The sequence below is a fragment of the Medicago sativa genome, chromosome 3, assembly GCF_051527215.1.
Source record: "Medicago sativa cultivar Bolivia chromosome 3, Bolivia_mono, whole genome shotgun sequence".
Lineage (NCBI taxonomy): Eukaryota > Viridiplantae > Streptophyta > Magnoliopsida > Fabales > Fabaceae > Medicago > Medicago sativa.
In genome coordinates this window covers 76,823,171-76,848,874 of record NC_140751.1, presented here as the reverse complement: position 1 = coordinate 76,848,874, position 25,704 = coordinate 76,823,171, and the positions used below count along the sequence as shown (strand labels likewise).

General features: G+C 33.6%; 2 protein-coding genes across 4 annotated transcripts; both read right to left on the bottom strand.

Moving 5' to 3' along the window:
• Positions 1-1,687: 1,687 nt before the first annotated feature.
• Positions 1,688-13,750, bottom strand: PANK2 (pantothenate kinase 2). Of its 3 annotated transcripts, none has more exons than XM_085754071.1 (23): positions 13,550-13,750; positions 12,909-13,233; positions 11,821-12,030; positions 11,615-11,667; positions 11,114-11,230; positions 10,441-10,560; positions 10,244-10,338; positions 10,066-10,159; positions 9,774-9,905; positions 9,379-9,491; positions 9,086-9,278; positions 8,118-8,329; positions 7,638-7,682; positions 7,499-7,547; positions 6,558-6,640; positions 5,720-5,836; positions 5,550-5,613; positions 4,894-5,040; positions 4,621-4,779; positions 3,946-4,029; positions 2,815-3,006; positions 2,647-2,718; positions 1,688-2,042 (listed from the first exon to the last, which is right to left on the bottom strand). In XM_085754071.1, exons 2-23 carry the CDS (start codon positions 13,156-13,158, stop codon positions 1,953-1,955), a joined length of 2,691 nt encoding a protein of 896 aa, XP_085610197.1. In that variant the 5' UTR covers positions 13,159-13,233; positions 13,550-13,750; the 3' UTR covers positions 1,688-1,952. The 3 variants fall into 3 exon arrangements, with proteins under 3 accessions (XP_085610197.1, XP_085610196.1, XP_085610195.1); XM_085754070.1 differs by having other exon boundaries at positions 13,555-13,750; XM_085754069.1 differs by having other exon boundaries at positions 13,580-13,750.
• Positions 13,751-21,850: 8,100 nt separating this feature from the next.
• LOC146940363 (uncharacterized) lies at positions 21,851-24,693 on the bottom strand. Its single transcript, XM_085754068.1, has 3 exons — positions 24,357-24,693; positions 24,136-24,190; positions 21,851-22,332 (listed from the first exon to the last, which is right to left on the bottom strand). The coding sequence occupies exons 1-3, from the start codon at positions 24,646-24,648 to the stop codon at positions 22,185-22,187; spliced, it is 495 nt and encodes a 164-aa protein (XP_085610194.1). The 5' UTR covers positions 24,649-24,693; the 3' UTR covers positions 21,851-22,184.
• Between the last annotated feature and the right edge of the window lie 1,011 nt (positions 24,694-25,704).

Below are 25,704 nucleotides of genomic sequence, written 5' to 3'. Positions count from 1 at the left end.
TGTTGTTGATATGTATTGGCAAAAGTTATATAATACTTATCTGTAATATAATCCATCGTCGTAAGCTATAAAATGTGCTACTAATATTGCAACACAGATATCATTGTGTCTCTCTTGATTTTTCAAGTTATCATTCTTGTCTTTTACAATAATCAAAAGCTATAAAATATAACTTTTTAATAGTTAATTAACTGTCCAGAGCTTTTTCTTTTAAGTCAAGAAAACACCATATTCTAGTAAGAGTTTTTTTTTTTGACGTTTATTCTAGTAAGAGTTAAAGAGGCATGCACGGTAAATGTAAATTTGTTTTATGCTAACAATGAGTAAATATTTACCACTTTGTCACTTCATACAAACAATTTTAAAATTAAGTAGAGCACCCCAAATTGGGTGCTTAAATGGTTCTCCTGTGTCTACATCATTAATTTTACGGTAATATTTAATAAGCACTAATTTTCTTCAGCCCAGCACCTCAAAATAAATTATTAAATAGATCCCACAAATCATTCTATATTATTACATTTCAACAAAGTTTAATTAATTTATTAAGATTTATTCAATAGGACCCGAGAAAAAAGAAGAGAGAGAGGGTGTTTTCATAGCCACCCTTCTCCATAGGCACCCATATATTATACTTCACAATGGATGTGCCTATTTAATGTGGTGCTAAATAGGTTAAACATATCCGCCATTGTGGATGGTCTGACGCGACATAATATTAGACTCCCGTTGGACGTTGGTGCAAAATGAATTTACACCGACAATTTTTTATTTTATTTTTTGAATAGCAAAATAGACACAAATCCGTTAAACTAGCATATTATTCACACATTGTTAGTTAAGTCACTTAATGAAGATGATTAAATCTATCACCATCGAAGAAATCTAACTCTAAGTATGATGTTATACATTGTTTTTTCTAAGGATGATGCACATAGTTAGATGGTATTGTAACAAACATGGAGGTATATGACGCATAGGACAGAAGCAACAGCAAATTTATACACATTTTTTCGACTTCCCTCGTATACGAGTATTTTAGTTTTATGAGAAATAAAGTGGAGGCTGTCATCCCTTCCAATTCCATTAACCTAAAGTCTTCATACTCATTCTCTCACAACTCTCAAACAAAGACTTAGTTATGACGCGAACAAAGGCATGACGTCCATTGATGTATGAGTGGGCATAATATCTTGAGCGAGGTGAAAATGGTGTCTACATTAGACAAGGAGAGCTCGATTGCTCTCTACTTACATTTCAATTGCAACCAAAATTTACTCCACACAGTATCAGAAATGATTAAAAGTATAACTAGATAAAAAAAACACAGAAAATGTATACATTTCAAAAAGTTAAGCAATTCTTAAATACAAATTGCTACAAAACCTCAATTTGTGGTGGCTTGGATCAATTTGTGGTGGCTCGGATCCTCTCTAGTATAGAAAGTGCCTGTAAATAAAGTATTTTTTAAAGTATTTTATTTCATTGTCTTTCTAATATTTTATTTACTGTATGCATTCTCTTTCTTGCTGAAACTTTGCGGTGTCTAGCTAGAAAGAATCCCGTGTCAATTTATGGTGGAGTGTATATGTTGGTGCAACTTAGCCTTCTTCCCTTCATCAAATGCTGTTGTAACTTTTTCTTTTTAATTTGCAACAGCTCAAAGCTCTGTTATAACTAAACAACCTTTTGAAATCCCCCAGTGTTAAGTGATTTCACATATATAAAAAAGAACAATTGTTTCAAGTATCTAATAAATATTTATAGAAAATATGACAATCAAAAGGAGCTGTTATCTCCCCACAAGTTCCATTAGGGCATCTAGTTGAAAATCTCTATACCAAAAAAACTTGCAACTGTACAAAAACAAAAGGCAACTATAAGGTTAAATTTGAAGGTGTTCCTTCACCTAGAATCTAAAAATTACACAATCAGTTTGTTCATGGAAGCTTTCAACTAGCAGGCTGGTATTTGCAAATACAGTCATATATGTTTCCTTTAATCAACTTTTCAGCCAATCTCTGATTTTTCACCATCGCAAGCTACAAAAAGTGTTGAGAAAAGATAAATATAAAATGAAAAAGAAGAATGGTCAAACTATTAGAATGCAAGAAGTGTGTTTCGATAACACCAAAACCATGATGGAAAATCACAATAGACCAGAAACTACACATTGGAGCTTTTAAAAATCATGGTGGTGGTTGTCCACCACTCAACCCTACAAATGCTAAGTGTGTTTGGTTTAGTTCCCAAAACGCTTCAGGTCAAACCATATGCATAAACCATAGTTTTGGATTTTCGAAAGAAAGACAACTGTTGTGATGTGATTGCATGCAGCATATACAAAAACAAGAAGTCTTGAAAATATGATTGGACGAAATATTGATCAAAGGGTAGAAAACATATGACAACTTTAGGTATGGATGAATGATGAGAGAGAGAAACCATGAGAAGAATCTTGATTGATTCATAAAATCATGTAGCATCTCTAGAAGTAATGGAACCGTCAACACAAGATAATCATCATAACAAAAGAGAACAATAGAGTTTTGGAGAAGCAATAGCTAAGTCACCAAAACTGAAGAATAAAAAAAGCCAAATTAAATTCTTCAAATGTCATAAGCCATTAACCAAAGGATGTGTTACCTTCAAAGCATCACACTTAAACTGAGCATAGAGGTTAGTATGCAGAGATCTACCCATCCCTTCCAAAATTATCTGCAAATAGCACAAACTCAATTAGAATATGATTATCCTTGATATTCTTAAATACAAAGTGGTTTTGTCAACCAAAAATAAGAATGATCCTCCTACCAAATCGGCGTCTTTTGCAGCAGCAGCCAATTCCGAGCTGACCTGTCTTAAGTCTATACATGGACTACCGCACCCATTCTCAACAACCATCAAGGGGACCGAAGATGAATTTTCTTTTGAGCTATCTGTATTAATCATTGCATCGACAAGCAAGCCTCCAGCTTCAGCAGCTCGCCTTAGAATGTCACAATGCTATAAACAAAAAGATTAGTTCCACTGAAGGATTATATTATATGGTCATAATAACATCAACAAAAAGACATTTAACATAAGGTCAATGATTATTGTAAAAAAAATAAAAATAAGATTAATGATAATGAGAACTTCTAACGACTCTCTTTTTGTAGATACTTGACATTGTACAAATGACCTCTAATCATTATTTTTTAATTCACATTGAATGCTATGCCATTTTATTTTAATGGTAAAGGAAGGTCTACGAGACAAGAAAATATAAATATCACATCCCCTTTCATAAATCAATGCAGCCATGTTATTAGATTGAAGAATTGACAAAATGAAAGGATAGTTTACATGGAGTGAAGAAGGAATGTTATCTGAAAACAAGAATATGAGATAGTGAAGGTGTTAGCTTCCATTAAAATCAGCGCATCAGTAAATTGAGGTTTTCAGAACACAAATGTGTTGGGCATAATGTGAGACAGGTCATATATTTAGAAAGCTGGAACAGCAACCTTATTAGGGAGACATTTAGAAAGTGAGAGATGATAGGCTGAGTAAAGGAAGATTATTGAGGATCATCCTGAGTTTTGGCAGAGGAGTTCATATATTGAAAAATTACCAAGTCTCTCAAATATCTGGGTGCAATAGAGATTTTTAATCAATAAAAACAAATTTCTTCAATATTCTGAATATGTGAATAAATTTTAAATTCTGAATATGTATCTACAAAATGTGAATAAACTTTAAATCCAAGGGGATTCTTCATTAATCATTATGACTTTAGCTAGTGAAGCTTTTTCCATCAAAAGCAAAGGGGGGGAGACGGGGAGGGGATAACAAAGAGAAGTAACTGAACATGACAAATACATTCAATTGAATTTATGAACAGTCTCCCTAAACATGAAAAAAAAAATAGAGACCGATTAGAGTTCAAAAAAATAGACAAACCTTGGCAGCCTCAGCTACAATATCAGGAAGCTCCATTGCAGTCACATCATTCAAAGCAGGAAGCGAGTTTGCAACGAGAACAACCTGCATCCATTGTTATCTTGGTATAAAAATGTATAAACATTGACCAAAGTGACTGTATAGCAGCCAAAGAACCCGCAAATATCAATGGTAGAAATTCGTGCAGAGAGGAATTTGAGAAAGACAGGCTATTTGTAAAGTATTATGCAGTGCAGTGTGTAATTGCAGGTATTTGTAACCTGACTATGCAAGCTTAACAAGCTAACACAGTTGATAACTGTATTTTACTGTAACAACAAACTAGCTGGACTTTATTTAACTGAAGTATAACACAGGCTAGCTAAAGCAATACATGCATGCACAGATTATAAAGCTACATCATAATGTCTATGCTCTACCAATCGATCATAATATTACTTGATGAATGAAAAAAAACTGCGCCAAAGAGAGGGAATTTGAGCATGCAGCCATATTTGACTTTGGAGATTTACAAACCAGTTTAACTAGAATGTAGCCAATCCATTCATTAAAATTACTAAATTTAAATTCAAATGAAGCTCAAATCTCAGAAAGGAGAATGCTTAAGATCAAACACAAAATCTTATATAGAAATTTTAAATTTTCCAAAATATAGAAACTAGAAAATGAACTCACTTCAGTTCCACGACGGAGGAGCTCCCTAGCCAGAGGAAGCATCCCTAGAACAATGTCAGCACCTGAATTATCAACAAACAGTAAAGCTCTTCTATGAGGGGGCTTCTTCTTGTCCCCGGTCCCTAACATTCTCTCTTTGAAGAGATCAAAATCATCAACCTAGATAAAAAAAAAAAAAAAAAAAAAAAAAAAATTATGTTGGTATTCAACTATCAACTATGATGGATAAATGCAAAAAAATGATTAAACTCGTATGAGCTTAATTCCACCTACCCGCCAAGGTCTGCGCATTTTATTGCGACTCATTCTGTAAATTTCAATAATTGTTCCTTTATGATAGAGATCAACACATGCACGGGATCCCCAGTCAAAAATGTTTGCAGCGAGAACACCTTCAATTAGAGTAAGCAGTCTCGTTTCCTGCAACCAAAGAGTCTCATATTACTGGCAGCAACAAGATTTATTAGAAGCTAGAGCGGCTTAAGAGTATAGTATAAACAAGTGATAATGGGTCCGTTTGTTTTGGATTTTTTTGAAAAAAAAAAAAAAATCTATTTTTTGATCTAAAAAAATCACTTTTTTATTTTTGTAGTGTTTGTTTTAGATTTTTAAAAAATCCATTTTGTTAAAAAAATAATTTTTAGCCTCAAAATGAAAAGCTATTTCAAGTAGCTTTTCCAAAATCTATTTCTTTCTAAACATAAGGAACTCAAGTGTAAGAGCTCCAAATCTTAAAAAAATGATTTTTATGATAGTAAACAAACAGAAATAGCTTTAGATTTTTTTTGAAAATCTCTAGATTCTTTTAACTCAAAATCTATTTTTTTTTTTAGTTGAAACAAACGCACCCAATATTACACATGGAAAAATGAATATTGACTCCCCCCTATAGGGAAAATTGAGAGGATTGTAGTATTAATAAGGCATACCTCATCCATACTATCAAGTTCTACAAACAAGTCAGGTAAAACAGCGAGTGATGCCTCATTTTCCCTATTATCCACATACAAATCATACAAATAAAAATGTCAAGAGAATATATGTGAAAAATATCAAAAATCAATTTGTGTACAGATTTAAATAGAAAAGGCATAATTACCTCTGCTTTATACTTCTATAGGCATCAACAAACTGGAATTCCCTCAAGCACTCTTCCCTCATTTCCAATAGATTGGCCAAGCCTAACTTGCCGTATGCAGAAGGCTCCTCCATCAACCTATTCATTTGATGTGCAAGTGCATTAATGGAAAGAGCTTAAAATAAAATCCATGATTTTTGAAAACTTATTAAACATTATAAATACGACAATGTCAATAATACGACAAAACTTATCCAAAACAATTGAAACTCTGAACTATACGTTTCAATATATATGCAACAACATGCATTTCACAAGAGGTACGAGTTGAATTTTGATCAACTATACTTCATAATCAACCCAATTTGGAGCTGGAATACTTATTTCTGGATGTTCACACAAAATTTCTAGCTCCATCTGAGCAATTTATATTTTTATCCTGTGGGATTCATGATCCAGCCAGTAAAACTGTGAAAGAGGAAGAGTGGAAGACATCCTTAAATCTTTTTTATGCTAGAAATTTGGTTGACTTTGGAGAGCAGATATAATTCCCAAGTTGTCACAAAAACGAACAAATTAGGTTTTTGCTCGCTTGTATATCGTATCCACAAAAAATAGGATCATGGTGTTTGGCAACTCGAATTGCTTCTCACACACATCTTTGTGTCGACATGAGCTTCTCAAAAACCATGAAACGCACTATAAATCTTTAATTTGAAACTAAACCAGTTGATCAAAGATAACAGATAAAAATTCTCCATTTGTTGTTGCACAAGTTTCCATCTAGATAACTAGAGTGATACCCATGCTTCAATAATTATACTAAGCTATCAAAGCAGGAATTTTATGTCATTATTACCTTGACAAGTGGGCAGAAAACGCACGAGCAAAAGCATCACCCCTTCTTTTGGCATCATCAGTTCCACCTTCACTGGCAACAGCCTGCATAATTCACAATCGTAAACTTCATAAGAACTTGATAATGTGCGTCACACGCTACTTCCTTTTATAGGAGGGACAATGCAGTACAACTGAACAATAAATTAACAAAAGCTAAAGTATAAATAGTAATATTTTACAGCAATAAAACGCAAATCATTCAATAGCCCTTTGGTTTACAGATCACATAAAATCCTTTTCTCCAAGTGTTTATATTGAACTTCTACAGTTCTACCTGACTATGAGACTAGTTGCCATTATATTTACACAACCCACCTGTATGGTAAAGGCTCTTAGGTACTTTTGGTGAAAAAATTTGAGTCATCCAATAAGCCAATACATTATGTATGTCCAGAGGTTTAAGACTATTAATGAGAGAAAAGCACTTCAAATTTGGAATCTAAACAGTCATTTGGTGCATTCTTAGAAAGGAAAATCATGTCTATAAAGTAAATTTCTTGTGCAGTCTCTTATCGGGAAAAGTGATATTTTTGGCCTCTAGTGGTCACGTAATATTTTTCAGGCTCTACAAAGGGATTTTAATGATGGACGTGTAGACAAACTGTCAAGCCATACCTAGCTGATATGGTTTTCAAGTTTACCATGTTTGAACTTCTAGGTTTCTTTAAGGAATGAATCCTGTTGTACTTTATTGTATTTTTTAATATAAAATATTTCTTGACATAAGTGAAAAATGATTATAGCCTCATTAACACTATATATTATTATCACTTTTGTAATACAAGGGCTTATCTTGAGAGTTTTAGTTTCTTTTATATTTCCAATTTTGCCGTGTGGCATAAAAGAGACACAAGCATGAAGATAGGGGTTTCAACTTTCAAGACAACAATTGTTTACTACCTTGTCCACAAGATCTGGTAAGTGCTCTGACAAAATAGTGAGCCAGTATCTACGTCAGATGCAAACTGTGTTAGCTACAGCATAAATACTACAAACTATGAAGCCTTAAATGAAAAATAATCAACAAAAATTTGCTTACTCTAATTCACTGGGATCTGCAAGATCGATTGTATTGGGCTCATACCTGAGAGATGCAATTCAGTATTAGTTTTCAAAAACAGAAAAACGAAAAAGTGATAACAAAGGATTGCCTTATAAAGCTGATGCTTTAAAGAAGTAGCACACTTTCATTGATGAAAAGGCACACAAACCATTGTTAATAGATATGAAGCGGCATATCGAGTGATAAGAGTGGATCAAATCTTGACCACTGGACCGAACATGGATGGCCATGATTACAAATTAGTGTGAAACAATCTAACGGTCAAGATCTGTTCGTGCAATAAACTACTATATGTGTGTATGAGCGCACACATGCATGTATTTATGCAAACACACACATATATATAGTTCTCTATTGCCATCTTATAAATGACCCGAATATATCAACTCAAGGGCAGCCCAATAGATAGGAAATTTCAATCTAAGAGGAGCCAGCACATTCCACAACCATCCTTACAATTTTGGGTCTGCCAACAACGGAAACACTTCCAAAGTTGGTACTAGATGGAGAACACCAACATTTAGAGCACTCGCATCAGATCGCAGAGCACTTCCTTTTGACAGAGGGACTTCAAAACCCCCAAGTCCAGTAGTTCCAGCAACAGGAGTCATCGGCACAGGTGCAGTAATTTCTGTTCCTTTTTGTAAAAACTTTTCCATCCACGAAATCTGCATTGGAACCTCCAAATCACATCAAATTTCTAACAGATTGAGCAACTTCTGAATTTAAGGAGAAAACAAACTATACATGTAACTCTATGGCCCATCAGAGTTAAAACATCTAAAAGAATTTACAAGAAATGATAAAATCAATCTATCAAGAATTCAGACAAATAGCTTTATCAGCTCATTTGTTACAGAAGTGTACTTCTTGTCAAGTACAACGTAACTATCGCCCACTCTTCTTCTATGAATTCTAATTATAGGTGTGTCAATATTTACAATTTGATTATTCTTTTATTTTAAACAATTCATATCACAGGACACATGCTTTTCTGAAGTATAACAATTTGTATTTCATTTCAATTTATAATTTCATGCCAAAAGGAACTTTACTATATTCTAGACTGTTTGTCTTTAGTAGATACACAAGTTGGTTTGCAATTATTCCAACTCAATTGGATATGATTCCATATGATAACATTGAAAGTTTATTCCAGAGAATCTTATTATTGGAGTTAGTTTAATTATTTAAATATTTCAACCTCAAGAAAAACCACTGAGGGAGAAAATGGGATGGTAAAGGAATTGATGCCCACTAAAAAAACACTCTTATTAAATTGACCTCAGAATTATGGTTGTTAGGATTAGCTTTTTGTTGAAAAACTAAGCTGAATTGAACACACCAACTAAAGAACAAGAACATCCAATTATCTTGAGCAGGTAATCGGCACAAATTAGATATTTTGAATTACTATCACTTGCCTTCTCATTCAAATCGCCAAGTGGTGGGCCATGTATCTTGCCACCAGTATATGGAGCACCCATCGGAAACCTTTCAACTAACTGATGCACCATGAGGTCATCTAAACCATGCTTTTCGTAACTCATAAATGCGCCTAAAGCTCCCAGAAATCCTTCATGTCGCAAAAACATCGCCTGGGCTTCTCCATTGGACCTAAACAAAAAATTATATAAGTTGCAAGTCAATGTAGTATTTTAATTTAGGTGAAAAAAAAAATATCTAGTTACAGCAAGCCCTTAGGCATTTTATGTACCAGTATTGAACAGCAAATGAAAGAGTGTCCATGGTATAAGCATGACCCCTGATAAAAAATCCTCCAAAAAATATTCTCTTCAACTTAAATCGCAATGCATTTAAGTAAGCTATCTACAGAGAGATGAAAAGAACACAGGATTGTCAGGTATTTGTTGAAAGAACGGCAGGTAATGGAATAGAACATTGGATTTGCTAAAGTGAATTCCTTTTAACACATGTACTTGGATTTATATTCAATAAATAAACTAAATACAAAGAACTTTGTTTTTTTACATGTCTAATTTACAAAACTTGACATTGAGATTTTAAATAATAGATTAGATGAGGCAGAATAACAGTTTTGGCTGCTTATATTTATGAACTAAATGGATAAAATTATATTTGCCAACTCACCTGACCGATGTTGTATGAAATCATCCGTAGAAGAGAGAGTGATATGTCTTCAGGTCTATAGTCTTCAAGTTCCTTTTTTTCTGATATAGTTTTTCCAAAACTTGAAGCAATAGTGGAAGCTGATAGGCCAATCTAGAATTATTTAAGACCAGATAATACTCAGCCATGTTGATTGATAAAAAAATATCAATAGCTTCATATTCATCTACTCCATATTAATTTGGAATTTTTTTTTCCCTTCTCTATATGATGGACATTTATATATAATAATAAGATCAACTGCAAAATTTACCTTAGAATAATCCAAACCACCATAAATGTCCCCAACAAGCATGTCGATAGCTCTATTATCTCCTTTCTGGCTCAGCTCAAGCAACTCATCAAAGCTGGAAATCATTTCAACAGAACACCTTGTCAATAGTTTAAACATAGCAATAGATCAAAATGATAAGAAGTCTCATGAAAATGACCTCTTGCACTTTGTTAACAGTCTTCCCAGTCCCCAATAAGTACCACCACCAACATTTGTCCCACTAACCCTCTCAAACTTCCCATCCCCATCAACCTATGACAAATAAAAAGAAAGCATCATAACCTGTTAGCTTTTGTCATACATTGTCCAAAGAGATCAAAAGTGTAATGAAGTTAGGATCCAAGAAAAATGCACCTTGATCATACTAACACCGGAACCAACATTAACTAGAAGATAAGGGAACAAATCATTTTGGTCAATTTGAACAAACTCTTTCTGGCCCTCCATGTGTGTGAAAGCTTCATGGCGAATTGCCTACTAAGAAGTGTTAGAACTTCTGATCAGAGATGTCAAGAGAAGAAGAAAACTATAGAAGACAGGTCAGTTAAAAAAATGAATTAGTAGCATAGCACAGATTGATCCCAAATTCCAAACTAAATGACAGCTTGTTTTATGATAATAGTAAAGGACCGATGTAGTTTTCAATAAGATCTTGGCTAGTAGCCCCAAACATGAAAAGCTAAGAAGGAAAATACAGTAATCAGCAATATTCAGCTATAGCTGTAAAAAAAAAATTCCTACATATTTAAATTTTAAGCTTATTGCTTGAACCAAAGTGTTAACATAAGGTAGTCAAGTTTATCCAAACAAATGCTCTTTACCTTACAAGGGAAAAAAAAATAATATGACTCAAAAAGAAGCAAGGTCAGAGGAACAACTGTTTTTTCTTTTTTTAATTATTTATCACTGATTACTCATCTCAATAAGTAAGGTGTATTGTACCTATTCAAAGAAACAATACATCCTCCCTATCAAGCTGACTTAAACAAAATGTAGGCGAAAATGATAATTAATAACAGGCGTCCACCTTAAGCAAGAAATTTGCTCCTGCCACAAGACAATTCATTTCATCTTCTTTGTCAAGACTAACACCAAGTCTTTCTTTGAAAAGGTCGGTAAACTTGTATGCTCCACCTCCAGTAGCCTTCATCACAAAATGAATGCATTAGTCTAGTACCTCATAGCATCAAAGCAGAAGACAAGTGGAAAATGTGTAATAATTTATCCATTTTGACAGCATTCTAAAACAGATAAAGTTACAATTAGATACGATAATACAAATAACAAATGAAATGAACGGAAAAATCATCGACATTGGTTTTTAATAACGAGAGGGCAGAGCAAATCAGATATAATTTTTACAATAACTACTCACACACGTGATAAGTAGCAAAAGCTTACGGCTTTACGCTTGCAATTTCATATAAATTATAATTGATGATTTGAAGAAACAATATAATCCAAACAGAAAAATACAGTAGAGCATAGTATCTGCACAAGCCAAAAAAGCAGACAGACTCAAAGTTACCTTAATTATGGCATTTCGATCAGCCTCAGTATCTGAGTAACGTGACTCCAACCCTATAAGCAAGAGAAAAATTCCATAATCATAAATTCACCATGTTGTGCTAATGTGCTAAATTTTTATAGCAATGTTGAATGTAGTTGAATGAACACATAGAACTAACAAAATTAAAATGATATTTGAATGTATAATAGCAGACTATATCCCACCACGGTGAAGCTGCTTTGAATGAATGAAATCTAAGCATTCGTTGATCTTTCCCGTTTCAAATTTGACAAAGTGAAGCCTTCCACCAAGAATAGGAAAGCTTCTCCTGTTACCATTAGAAAGCCCTAATCGCTCCTTCAATGTTTTCTTCCTTTTATCATCGTCTGATTGGCCTTCGTGTCTTGAAAAGTACACCAACTTTATCAGAGATCCTGCCCATATGAAGAAACAAATCAAGTTTCAGGCACATTTCAGACTCTACAAGTTCCTTGCTCTCTTAAAAATTAAATTTTGATACAATAGACCAATGACAAGTCGCTGAATATGAATAACCGTGAAAATCCAAAAAAAATAAAAGGTCAAATTGCTATTAGTATTGTTAGAGAGTGCTCAAACTCCATAAAAGATGTCAAAAATAAGGGACACGACTAAGCCGTAAGAGAATGACAAAAAACAAGAAAAGAGAACAAAGAATCTCTTACGCTGAAAAAGGAAAGTTGGTTAAAACAAATCCATCTCGACCCTCCCGTGTTTTCCGGCTTGACCAATCTTTTAAAACAACAGTACGTAATCATTTGCGGGTTTCGTGATGCATAGTAACAAAGAAGTAACAAAGACAAACATCTTAACAAAAGAAAAACAAAACAGCAAAAGACAACATGACAGGTGCGAGGTGAGACAAATCATCAGACTGATACATTAATAGTAAAGTTGGTTAAAAGATGGCGGTTGTTTTATACATTTCACATATTATATTTCTAGGGGAAAGGAGCCATAGTGATCTGGGAGGTAAGTAAAGTCTGGTCAATAATTGTTCCCATTGGGAATCAAACTCGAGTAGGGGGTGCTCATTAACCACCGAAGCTCAATCCCCTGGTTTACATTTCACATATTTTACTAACCCAAAATGCTAACTCTAACCCCCACCTAAAAAAGGAAAGAAAAACACAACAAAATGACAAAATACATAACGGTAAGAAAGACAAGCAATTTAACAAAAGAAAAAACAAAACACCAAAAGAGACCATTACATTACAAGAGCAATAATAAGAAGAAAACATGAATAGTAAGAAAAAGTAATAATAAATACCTCCAATATCAAGAGCGAGATGAGACAAATCATCAGATTGATTAGGCAACAAAATGGTGGGATACTTGTCCTCAACATTAGATTGAATTTCAGCTTTGCTAACATCAAGTTGAGGCCTTGAACTGGATCTATGTATTGGATTGCCTGTAGGAGCCATGTTGTTGGTGTTGTTGTTGTTGTTGTTGTGTCCTTCAGATTCGTCAATACCAAGAACTTGTTGTTGTTGTTCGTCTTCAACGAAATCAGCCATACTGTATTTACTTATATGATAACCCCACCAACCAAACTGTATTTATTTGGTTATTACTGCTTACTGGTCCAATCCCTACATTCAAACAAACAACCAACCAACCAGCAACGTTAATCTTTTATCCATTTCCACTAAAATAAATCATAAATTATTGCATTTTCTAGGTCAGCAAATGGGACAACCAAGAATAAAAAAAAACGTTTTTACAAATTGTGAATGGAATTTGGATATTGGGATTATGGAAAAACGAAAGGCTAAGATTGAATAGTAAAATAAACGGAATTTGTCCATTTTATTGAATAAAGACGAGTTTTTTTTTTTTTTGTTTTTATTGTTATTATACGAAGCACGCAAGCAGCAATAAAAGGAAATCAAAAGCGTGCAGGAATACTTTACTAGGTAGAGTGATAAACGAAGGAACCTTGGAGTGAAGAGTGTTGTTGTAGCTTGTAGGTGACGGCGCAACTAGATCTCGATTATGAATGATTAACGATCAGTTTTGGTCAGAGGTAAACTCTGAATTTTCTGCTGTTTACTTTTGGCGCCAGCTCTATGCATCTATCCTACATTTGGGGTTGGTGGTTGGGTGTTTAACTGTTGTTTATCAAAGTTTTTACTTTTATTCTATCTCTCTTATTCTCCATTTGAAAATGTTAATCGTGCTCGAGGACATGAGTTAAATCATTTTGTAGCTGCATTTTATCCAATCGGAGTATCAACATATGTCTTCGAACAGACACATCTGACAGTGGTCATCATAAGGGTCGAATGTCTTTTCGTCCGGTGACTATGTGATCAAAGAATATTATGTAGTTCTCTAGTAACTTGTGGCCCTTTCTAGGGACGAATCTCATTGTGCATGGCTTATCTACGATATAGTTGGGGTCGATATATGTGGATACATCTTAAGAAAATGCTCCATAACTCTAGCCTCGAAAAAAATGCTTCATAACTTTTACGATCAAAGTAGAGTTTATTGGCACCGATCAAGGACGGATGCATATTAGATGGGCTTGTGCCTACACAAAGTTTTTAAAAAACTTTTTTTATTAGTATAATATACCAATAGTTGACAATTTAGTCACATGGCTCACACTTATCACATATCATTTTTCTCTTCGTCCACATCTATCATCATATATATCTCAAACCCTTTTTTGATAATATGAATCAGATATGAAATCGAATGAGAGATGACTAGTTAAATGATGAGTAAATTACACTCTCATCCCCTCAAAGATGCTTAAATTACACTCCCCTCTTATGTTAAAATATACACTCCCCTCCCCTCTTATTCGAAATATATTAGAAAACAATTCAATCCCCTCCCTTAAGAGAAACATGAATTACATTCTCCTCCCCTCTTATGTTAAAATCTACACTTTACTCCCTCAATATATTTTTTTTATTTCTAATAATCTAACCAAAAAAAATCTAACACACTTCGAAAAATAATAGTATTGCGGGTCTACTTTAATACAACCAAAATTTCAATACATATTTTTTTGCTAAGTTTTTTTCACAATTTCATTAACATATAGTTTTAAACCCTATTATAAAATATGAAACAAATCAAAATAAAATTAAAATATGTGAAAAATTACTAAAGACAATAAAATATGGTTATTTAAAAGTTAATTTTATACTCTAAATTATAAAATTAATAGTAAAATAGTTAAATTTAATTATCGTTGACATTTAAACTATAAAGAAATGAATTTATTTTTTAAAATGGTGGCTTAAAATTAGTATATATTATAAAAAAAAATATTTATGTTAAAATAGATTAAAATGTAGTGCATATTTAATTATTAAGGGAGTGGGTTGTAATTCAAGCATCTTATAGGGGAGGGGATTATAATTTTTTTTTCAAGGGAGGTAGTGTATTTTTTAACATAAGAGGGGAGGGGAGTGTAATTCAAGCATCTTTGAGGGGAGGGGAGTGTAATTTACTCTTAAATGATTGTTTAGTTATTTATATAAAATGAGATACTTTTATTGATATTAAAAATGAGAAAATCATTCAATGTTTCTAGAATATTAAAAATCGTAAAGGACAATTATGATGGTTATTTATGGTTTTGAAAATAATTTTAACATACTAACATGTATATAATGCTACTCCCTCCGTTTCAAAATGAGTGTCGTTTTAGCAAAAAAATTGTTTCAAAATGAATGTCACTTTTCAGTTTCCAATGCAAATAATAACTTTTTCTTTTCAATTGTATCCTTCAATTAATACTATGTTACACTACTTCGAAAGTATTATTTTTTCTTTAATGAAAAACAAATCAATAGTTGATTAGGATAATTTAGTAAAATTGCTATGACATTTGAGTATTTTATTCCATTCCTTAGTATGTGTGCAATTGGCTAAAGCGACACTCGTTTTGAAACAAAGGGAGTACAAATTTTAAATATATAGTGCCCTCACTATCCAAAACTCCTAGATCCATCACTTGCACCAATCTACTCTCAAGATGTAATACTTTTCCATGGGCTTGTAACAATTTCATAGATGCTAATTCAAAGTAGCATTGAAGGTTATATATTACAGCGTATCACATTCTCTTTAACTTTGACCCTCATTATCTTAATTAAATCAAATATCAATTAAAAATATTTTACACTCTTGCCTCCCCCATTTCCTCTTGCGTGCCTTTGTAAATTCACATTTTATACTCGTTCAAATTCTATAATTTAAAGTGTGTTTTGCCATTTTGGATTATAAAATATGAAATATATGAAAACACAAAAGACCAAAAATATATCTCATTAAATCAAATTCTACCTCAACAATAAAATAAAATAAAATAAAATAAAAAATTCAACGGACAATTTAAACAACACAACAGCAAAATACAACAAGAATCCTAATTGCACTAAAGTAATTGATAACCATGAACTTGTTGATTATTACCTTTGTATTATTCCCTTAATCCATTGATGTTTCGAGTGATTGCATGACATAAATCATCTAATTTATGTATATTTAGGATTTTAGGACTTTATTTAGTTTTAGTTTATATTTAGTTATTTGAAACTAGTAATGTTTGTTGTGGTTGGTTGGTGATCAGGTTGCACATTTGTTGTGAAGTTGTAAGAAGACGTGGGGCTAAAGTAAGAGAATGGAGTTCTGTTGTTGTGGGACTCCCAATATAGGTCGTACGATAATACGAACTTGGGACCATCGCTGGCAAAGCTTGCAGACAAAGTTTGACGAGTCACCAATGATTGCAAGTACAAGGAAAGTGTCCATTGTCCAAGACCTAACCTTAACAATGTTGGATGGTAAGCCTGACGAAGTGACTCTAGAGAGTTGTCGCCAAATGTTTATCATGATGGTTCTGTTGAAAACTCCCGACCACTTGGTCTCCAAGAATTTGCATAAAGTTGCAACTATCTATGTCTCTGCAAACATATGGTCATAGTTTATTCATTGTTCTTAACTATGCCTTGTCGTTTGAGATATCCCAATTAAGTTTTTTTTTTGTTTGCTTTCCCATATTTTACCGTTTTCAACTTTATTTTGATTATTGTTACTTTAAATGAGTTATTACATTTTTACGTAAACAAGTTTACAAGTTGAAAAAGTTGCAGGAAGCTACATCGCCTCAATCCATGTGAGTTCGATATTTTTATACTATTATTTGAGACTGTGTATACTTGCACCCAATTAGACTCTAGAAAATACAATAGTGTTTTCAAAGCTATCAATAATTAAACACAAACAAGATAATGAATCAGCCAAACAAACCTTTCCTTTTAGCTCATCCATATACACCCTGATTTCTTCATATGTCCCAGGGAGAATCAAACTTGCCTGAATATATCACCAATGTAGCTTCAAACTCCATTAGTTCCTTTCAAACTATACTGATCAAAGATAGAGAACATGGTATTCACGCCATCGTCGTTTTGGGGTTTGATTCGGATGAACCGAACGCGTTCATCTGAGTCGATCGACGAACGACAATATTCAACACTGACCACTCTTCTTGTGTCGTTTTGGTTGAGTTGAAACAACCGTTAATTTTATCCCAAACAGAGAGTGTAACATCAACATTGATCCTAAACAGATAGGGTTCCCGTTGTAGTAAATTGTAGCTAGTTAATTTTCATCTCTACCGGATTAAGTGTTCATTGTTATGTCGTACAGAGTGAAAATGAACGAATGTATAGAAATTTATTGCGTTGTGGACCGCGTAAACTGTCAGTGTGTTGTTGACAAAAAAAAAAACGTCTTTTACTAGTTCAGATTATAATACAAATTGTTCTAGACACCCAATCCACAAATTTTCAATTTATCCTGACATGTTTTAGATTATATAAATCGAATGCGTAAAACATTGTTTCGGTTTATAAAAAAATAATAAATAAATGCATAATACATATAACGGAGAAAACTCACTTAGAGTATGCCTTGAGACAACGCTACATCCTCAATGAAAGAACCGCAAAAGAAAGGATGGTCACCGGAAACTATACATGTACATTTTATAAAATCACGGTGGTTGTAATATAGGCAAATCCACCGTATTATGAAACAAGCAAATCAACATTGTCATTTTGGGTTTAGTCCCTTTTTTGTAGGTGTTTAGGTACTTCTAATCACTAAAATAATCTATATCATCATTATTTAATGACAACTCTAAAATTAACTACCATTACCTCTAAAAAAACTACCATTAATAACTAATTTTGTTCGAACTATTTTTTTTTGATAAATTTATCCTTAAAAAAAATAAAAATAAGAGTAACATAAGGGCGTTGTTTATCCTTTGACTTTTTATTTTATTTTCAGTATAACCCTTTTACTTTTTAAAAATCTCCCTTCTTTTCTAAAAAAAAAAACTCTTATCTTACCCGCACAAACGTCCTCAGGTTGGTGAAAGACTTTCACCCAAATGTTGCTCCATTACGGACTACGGTGGTCTGGGTATATTGAAAAAGGGTGATATAATCTGGTACACCTAGCGTCATTTACTTCTGCAGTCTTGCATGCAAACCAGGTACTGGTAATGTACTACCATCCTACTATTGTATTGCCAGAGCAGATATATAACTATTATTTACTAGGCTAACCTGAAGCACACTGCACAACCAAATAAACTCTTCCAAAAAAACCAGAGCAAGGGTATGAAAATATGAAGGTCTTTGAACTGATCGACCATGAGGCAAATACATGGAGATGAAACTTGATTACTAGCATGTTGAATGATCAAGATAAAAATGCAATTGTAAACATGCCCGTGGTGTACAGAGGAGGAGATGATAAAAGAGCTTGGAAGTATACCAACAAAGGAACTTATACGGTGAAGTCGGCCTATCGTTATGCCATGGAAACTTTAATCGATAATGATGAGTATCGCATACCGGGTGATTGGAATGGGCTTTGGAGTTTGCAGATTCCGCAAAGAATAAAAATATTTTTGTGGAGAATTGTTAGGGGCTGTTTTCCAGCACGTGATAGGCTTCAAAGGCGAGGAGTTCAATGTACATATGCGTGCCCTTTTTGCGAAAATCATTACGAAAACGAATGGCATCTTTTTGTAGGTTGTGGCAAGGCGAAAGCTGGGCTGTGGGATGGTTTGAGCCATTTTATGGCCAACGTGGTGGATTTTGCATCTTTTTTCTTTGACATCATTCAGAACTGGCAGCAACACAATGTCCTTGATTTTGTCATGATGTTGTGGTGTATATGGAAGAGAAGAAACGAAAAAGTTTGGGAGGACAAAGAAAAAGATGTCTGTTATTCGGTTCAGCTAGCCAGGGACTACTTGCAGCAATGGCAAGAGGTGAGGAGGAGGATTGCTGATCCACATATGAACAGCAGAAACAGAAATGATTCATGGCTGCCACCAAGTGTCGGAGAGGTAAAATGTAATGTTGATGCAGCTCTTTTTAAAGAAAATCATTATTTTGGTGTTGGTATGTGTATTCGTGATTATAGATGCCACTTTGTAAAAGCGAAGACAGCCTGGTTTGATGGTGTACCTACTCCAATGGAAGCGGAAGCATGGGGACTCAAGGAGGCTATTCTTTGGCTTGGTGAAATGGGGATGTCAAATGTGTCAATTGAACTAGATTGCAAACTAGTGACCGAAGGCATTTTAGATAAATCCACAAACCAATCGGAGTTCGGCCAAATTGTAAGCGATTGTAGAATGCTCCTTTCCAACTATCCAAACTTTAAGACAAGTTTAGTTAGGAGACAAGCTAATTATGTTGCTCACCATTTAGCACGAGCATCAAATTTATATGCTAGTCACCATATCTTTGATTATATTCCATATTGTATCTCTCATATTTTGAGGAATGAAATAATATAACTTTGTTACTGTCAAAAAAAAAAAAAACCAGAGCAGGTATGATCTTTTCCATAAATTATTGCTCATATGGTTATAATATTCATTCTTATCTGATTTCAAAGCTAAATCACAAAAATATCCAACATCGCTCTTCTCTGTCTTCAGATGATACAATCTCATAATACTTAAGAGAGAAAATACAATGTATCTAATTTAACTTATAAGATCTATTTTAACTTATAACTTCAAAGACCTTATCTAAAGGTACACATGCTTTCCAAACTAAGAGAACTTGAGAACAAATGGCTTTCTAAGTAAAATTTGGCATACGATCTCAGGTCTCTCCTGCCATTATTCTTATGTGACATGATTTATCCAATTGTTGCTAGTTGAATAGGGGATAATCATGGGGCTATGCTATGCCCCTTTGTTCCCACAAAAATGGAAATAAAAAATAGAGGACAATCCTAAAGAGCAACATATGTCAGAGGTTTACAGGCCTTTGAGAAGAACTTGGGGCCGTATGGCAGAGGTTTGTGCAGAAAATTGAAGATCTATTGTGTTGTGTGTGCGTGTTTTCTTTCTCTGTAATCAGGGGAATCATCAGTGTCTATTTTTCATAAAACACCAGGTTTCTATCACAAAAATATGGTTTCAAACAAAATCGTGTAAGGACAAGATTATTACATGTACATATTTTGATTGTATTGTGTAGAATATTTTAGCAAAAATATTATTTGATTCCTACAAACAAACCATTCAAACAAGAAACTTCATCCCGCGATACAAGTATTTATAAGTCTTTATGACAATACAATATGGCTGCCGCTCCAATCAACAAAAGTCTGAATAAAAATGTTCTAATGATATGCAATCGACTCATTAGCACCATAGGAGGATCATACTAATGAATTTTTTCATCATCATTCTGGCAATGGAAGAAATCATGCAGTGGCAGATTTGTCTCCAGTGGCTGCAGTAGTCGAGGCACGCTTAGCTTCATAATCTTTAACAGCTGCTTTTATAGCATCCTCAGCAAGCATGCTGCAGTGAAGCTTAACTGGTGGGAGGTTAAGATGCTTTGCAATCTCACTGCACAAGATTAATTTTGTCACTTCAAAAACTAACAACAAACCGACCAAAACTACCCCCGTCTGTCCGCTTTTTCCAATATTTACTTAAAAAAAATCTAAAGATATGAATATGAATAGTAATCTATACCTATCAAAGGTAACATTGTTTCAGAACACAGAAAATCAATTAGTTGATATTTTTACAAAACCTTTAGTAGAACGTTTTTATTTATTAAAGAAAAATTAAATATAATAAAAAAATCCATGCATAAATTAGTTTTTTAAATAAAAGGCAAAAAAAAATTCATGAGTTTTTAAATTGCCGTTATTCTCTTTTCTTAAAAAAAAAAAAAAACTGCCCATTATTCTGTTTGATTTTCTCCCTGTTCCACGCTCATCTCCTAAAATAAAGAAACTTAGTTATTTTTCTCTTAATTACTTCATCCATCGTGTGTGTGTGAGATTATTAGTGGCTAATGTTTTTTTTTTTTTAATAACTACCATCAAGTAAGGGGTATTTTGGGAATTAAGAAAAAGGCTACACCAAAGTAATGTTTTGCCTTTAATGTGGTTATAATATCTGATTTCAAAGCTAAATCACAAAAATATCCAGCACCCTCTTCTTTGCCTTCAGATGATACATTAATACAATCTCATAATAATTAAGAGAGAAAATATAATGTATCTAATTTAACTTATGACTTATAAGATATATACTTATAATACTTATAACTTATAAGACCTTATCTAAAGGTACACAGATATGTTGTGTAAGAGTGCTGCCAAAGAGGCTTTACAAACAACGAGAACTCGAGAACAAATCATGACTTTCTAAGTATAATTTAGCATACGATCTCAGGTCTCTCCTGCCATTATTCTTATGTGATATGATTCATCCAATTGTTGCTAGTTGAATACGGGATGATCCTGGGGCTATGCTATGCCCCTTTGTTCCCACAAAAATGAAAATAAAAAATAGAGGACAATCCTAAAGAGCAGAGGTTTACAGGCCTTTGAGAAGAACTTGGGGGACACCTGACTTGTGTACCATTGAGATATCAATGTTATATAACATTGGCATCCTAATGAAAATGTGCCACATAGGAAGGTCTAAAGAGGAATGAGAAAATGTGTAGTGTTATGTGATACACCTTCATTAGCCAATGTTATATAACATTGGTATCCCAATGGTACACAAGTGGTGTCCAACTTGGGGCCGTATGGTAGAGGTTTGTGCAGAAAATTGAAGATCTATTGTGTTGTGTGTGCGTGTGTTCTATCACAAAAATATGGTTTCAAACAAAATCGTTAAGGACGAAAATATTACATGTACATATTCTGATAGTATTGTGTACAATATTTTAGCAAAAATATTATTTGATTCCTACGAACAAACCATTCAAACAAGAAACTTCATCCCGCGATACAAGTATTTATAAGACTATGACAAATACAATATGGCTGCATAGCTCCAAGCCGATACAAGTATTTATAAGACGTTATGACAATACAATATGGCTGCCTAGCTCCAATCAAGAAAAGTCTGAATAAAGATGTTCTAATGATATGCAATCGACTCATTAGCACCATTGGAGAATCATACTAACGAACTTTTTCATCATCATTCCAGCAATGGAAGAAATCATGCAGTGGCAGATTTGTCTCCCGTGGCCGCAGTAGCCGAGGCACGCTTAGCTTCATAATCTTTAACAGCTGCTTTTATGGCATCCTCAGCAAGCATGCTGCAGTGAAGCTTAACTGGCGGGAGTGAAAGATGCTTTGCAATCTCACTGCACAAGAGTAATTTTGTCACTTCAAAAACTAACAAACAGTCCAAAACTACCAATCATAGAAGCATTAACAAAGATAAAATAAAATTATTTAGTAGTAAGATTAAATCCTACAGACGGGCATGATTCATAAACCAAAAGGTCCTCCTGGAAGGGAAAAGAAGGAAAAAAAAAAAAAAAAAAGAAACCAGAAGGTTGAAAACATAGCAGCAAAAGATGATGGCTTATTAGATTCATCATTCATCAACTTGTCATCATTAAAAAGGAGACAAGAAGAAGACATTGCAAAAAAGAACAAAACCAAGGGCCTGTTTGGATTAACTTATTTGAGATGATCTATTGACCTAAACACTTGTGACACTATTTGGGAGAACTTGTGAAAACAGCTATGACATGTTCATAAGCTGTTTTCAGCTTATTTTCATAAGCTATCCATGATAGGTTATAAAACAGCATACAGATTATATGAAAACAGCTTGACTTTATTTTATCTTGTGTTATAGAAATAGTTTAATCATAATAAGTGCTTATATGATCATGGCTTAAGCTATAAGTTGCAAAATAAACTCTTTATTCAAACAGGGCCCATATCTTCAAACCCCATCCATAAAACCAACAAAATATCTTTGCTCTACAACTAAACTTGACTAGCCAGAAATCCACCTTCTACAAAATTCATATACCATCAATTTCAAGAAGAAATGTAAAGCCTAGAGCACAGAAGAATATGGTGGATCTTATTTGTTAACAATTTCCTTTTTTGGTATGCTTAAAAAGTGTTGCGGGGCATCGGTTAGCACGACCCAAAATATAATAAAACTTAGGGAAAATTATAGTGACCTCCCTTGAGATCTCTTTAAATGACACAAACATCCCCTCTAGTTTTATAATAGACAATAACCTCCCCTAAAGTCTCTTAAAATAGATAAACATATCCCTTCTAAGTTAATACCGTTAATTGATCTGTTAAAACTGAACTGCTACTTTTCTATTGTTAAAGACAATTTTCACCCAAGGTATCTACTCAACCACCCAATATTTCAGCCATTGTTGAAAGCTATTAATTTTTTTTCCTTATTTTAAATCTCTATTATCATAATTCTCTCGGCCTTCATCAAAGAATAATGGCCTAAAAAACCGCAGACCTCTTATTCTCATGTTTCAGATACACATGCTGCATAAAAGATGAATGTGTTTTAATTATCCTCTTTTTATTGAGCATTTATCCCCACAAGGTATTTGTTCTTTCTGTATGAACAGGGAAGTGAATATGTTTGATTGTTGTAGCATACAATGTGTTCATTTTAGCTGGCTTAAACATGATGGCACCCAAATCATGTATTTGGAAATACGAAAAGGAATTGGGAATTAGAATTGACAATAACAATTTTTCATATAAAATGGAATCCAAAGGCAATACCCAATGAACTGATTCACAATAATTTGACAGTGTTAATTGTTTCAGTAAATTAATTTGACGGAGGTTTGACAGTGTCAAAGGCAAGGGAGGTTAGTGCTATTTAAAAAAATAGAAGGGGTGTTGGATACATTTACAATAACCTCAGGGGAGGTGAGTGTAATTTTCCCTAAAACTTATTAACTCAGAACTGTTACTGTTTCCATGCTTGTTATGGATGTCATTCAATATCCTCAAGCACATAACCATTCTTCACCCAATCACAAGTGCAAACAATATCTTATAATTAACGAATAAATCACAGAGTAATACTGTACTACACAAACAACAGCCAGACAAAGACACAAATTTGCAACAAAGTACAAAATTCTTAGACCAGTACTTACGTGTTCTTAATGGTTAAAACCTCCTCCATTTGCTTTCCTTTTACCCATTCAGTAGCTGCAAAACGATAAACAACAAATTAGAAACATAATTAATAGCACAATTAACGATAACATAATCGTAATAATCAAATTCAATAAAAAGGGAATTGAAATTCAACAAACCCTAAAAAAAAAAAATCCTGAATTTCCTATAACAAACCAATACATGAAAAACGACCTACCAACGGACGATGAAGCAATAGCAGAACCACAACCAAAAGTCTTAAAGCGAGCATCAACGATTTTCCCATTCTCATCAACCTTGATTTGAAGCTTCATGACATCACCACAAGCGGGTGCACCAACAAGACCAGTTCCCACCATCGGATCATTCTTATCGAAGGATCCAACATTCCGGGGATTGTCGTAGTGATCCACCACCCTCTCGTGGTAGAATCGTGGAAGAATCCTAATCGCTGGATTTGGCGTCTGAAACGACGCCGTTTGCACGAGTTTCTTTGCGATTCTCAGCATTTTTTTCTTTTCCTTTTTTGTTTGTGGTGGAAATGAAATTATGCTGAACAAGAATTGAGAAGAAGAAAATAAATAGGTTTTTATTTTATTTTTATTTTTGCTTTGAAGGCGGTTTGTTTAGCTACGTGGCTTGCTGAAATTCTCCTGAATTCTTGGAAAATATATAAAGCCCAAATTCAGTAAGCTCGTTTGGATATTGCTAACCAGACTCCACATATTACCAACGCCACCCCACAAAAATCTTATGGGTGATATTTGACCTTGTCGAGAGAACAAAAAAATATTGAGAAAGTTCAATTCAGGTAATTGCTTATGGTCAAACCGTTAGATTAGATATAGTTAGAGATTTATTAGTGTTGATTAGGACAATTATTTACAATTAGTTGCTAGTTGGTTATATTAGTTATCACAAAATAACTATATAAAGTATATTCTACGCAACCCACTTGGGTTGATCCGGCAGCGTTGACTTGAGATCTCGGAAAATGTTCCTCACAAGGTCTCAGATTTGATCCTCCCTCATGTCAATTTTGGTGAACTAGTTTTGTTTCTTCAGAAGAAAAAAAGTACATTCTTCGCAACCCATTTTGGTTGGTCTAGTGATGTTGATTTGAGATCTAAGAGTGTGTTTCTTTTGAGGTTTGATGTCCAACCCACCGCTGCCAATTTTGGTGGACCAGTCCATATAGAGATTTGCTCTAGCTTTAAATGGGGTCCTCACAAGTGAACAGTGAGATTAGATGTCTTGAATTAGTTGATCCTTGGGTCGGATACCGAGTTTTAAAAAAAGTGAATTCTATACATTTAAATTAATTTTTAGGTGTTTATATTAGGTTTACCTCATCATTACAAAACCGGTTTGTAAGATGAGATATGTTTCTCTTTATAAACTTTTTTTTTTTTTTGAGAACCTCTTTATAAACTTCAATATTATCGTTAATCTATGCAATATTTACTTTTTCGAATATATACACTATTTCTTAATCTTAGACACCCTACAAATTTGCATTTTTTTTATGGTTTATTAACATTTAGGTTAGTTAATATGGGTTGAAA

Bases quoted from the DNA above. Each gene is read 5' to 3' on its own strand.
- LOC146940363 (XM_085754068.1), bottom strand. From the start codon at position 24,648: ATGCTGAGAATCGCAAAGAAACTCGTGCAAACGGCGTCGTTTCAGACG. The intron at 24,191-24,356 runs GTAGGTCGTTTT...ATCGTTTTGCAG, and splicing joins TATTGCTTCATCGTCCGTTG to CTACTGAATGGGTAAAAGGA. The intron at 22,333-24,135 runs GTAAGTACTGGT...ACTCTTGTGCAG, and splicing joins GTTTTAACCATTAAGAACAC to TGAGATTGCAAAGCATCTTT.
- PANK2 (XM_085754071.1), bottom strand. From the start codon at position 13,158: ATGGCTGATTTCGTTGAAGACGAACAACAACAACAAGTTCTTGGTATT. The intron at 10,160-10,243 runs GTCATTTTCATG...AATGATTTCCAG, and splicing joins CTGTTAACAAAGTGCAAGAG to CTTTGATGAGTTGCTTGAGC. The intron at 2,719-2,814 runs GTAGGAGGATCA...TGCTATTTGCAG, and splicing joins CTGCAAAAGACGCCGATTTG to ATAATTTTGGAAGGGATGGG.